Genomic DNA, 733 nt, shown 5'->3' with positions numbered 1-733 from the left:
TGTTTGTTTGTTTGTTTCTCTTACTTTGAGCTGAGAGGAAGTCTGTGTGTTGTTGTGTTGTGACAGTCTTTTCCTCTGCGCCATGGTGACAACAGCTCCTGCACGAGTCTGAAATAAAGAACTGATCAGACAAACGACTCGACGACAAACACCGGAAACAGTCTGCCATGAGTTCCGGTCAGAGCCGTCATTAAACGAACCTGTGTGAAACTCAGCAGCTTCTGATTGTCAGAACACGTCAGGATACAAAACAATGACAGCTGCAAGTGTAAAACTCCGATAGTATTGTGTTTCAAAACAACTACTGCTTATTTGTAAACGGTCACATTGCCGTCAATGTGAGCGGTAATGACGCAAAATACGTTTATTTTCATTTTTTTACGGCAGTTGTCCGACAGACAGCAGCTTAAAGACGCATTACCGCCACCTGCTGGTCGGGAGTGTGCATCGACCCGTCTGAAAGAAAAATACAAAACTACACACAACAATAATGTTTATCCACAGCCACAGAATCTACCTGAATATTGGAATAATGCAAATAAATATTAGTTTTTATGTAAACTCTACACATAAACAGTTACATTCTGAAATTAAATAACTAAAATGACCTGGAAATTAGATGGCAGACAGCATGGAAACCTATCAGCCACCTTACCGCAGTGAAGTTAGTTTCAGGTTGGATATTCGATATTCGCGTTCCGTGAATCAAGGGTTGTCTTCCTCTTGTCTAAAC

The 733-nt window shown here is 41.1% G+C and overlaps 1 protein-coding gene across 1 annotated transcript; it reads right to left on the bottom strand.

The window, feature by feature from the left end:
- Nucleotides 1–24: 24 nt before the first annotated feature.
- LOC106512590 (melanoma-associated antigen G1) lies at nucleotides 25–647 on the bottom strand (the record flags this gene model as incomplete). The annotated part of the gene is given in 3 exon segments (XM_014001177.1): nucleotides 25–108; nucleotides 201–456; nucleotides 609–647. A coding segment is annotated over 1 exon segment (60 nt), but the record flags the coding sequence as incomplete, so codon positions are not given.
- Between the last annotated feature and the right edge of the window lie 86 nt (nucleotides 648–733).

Source organism: Austrofundulus limnaeus, unplaced genomic scaffold, assembly GCF_001266775.1.
Source record: "Austrofundulus limnaeus strain Quisiro unplaced genomic scaffold, Austrofundulus_limnaeus-1.0 Scaffold8611, whole genome shotgun sequence".
Lineage (NCBI taxonomy): Eukaryota > Metazoa > Chordata > Actinopteri > Cyprinodontiformes > Rivulidae > Austrofundulus > Austrofundulus limnaeus.
The sequence above is the reverse complement of the archived record's forward strand: the minus strand, read 5'-3'. Positions and strand labels throughout refer to the sequence as shown.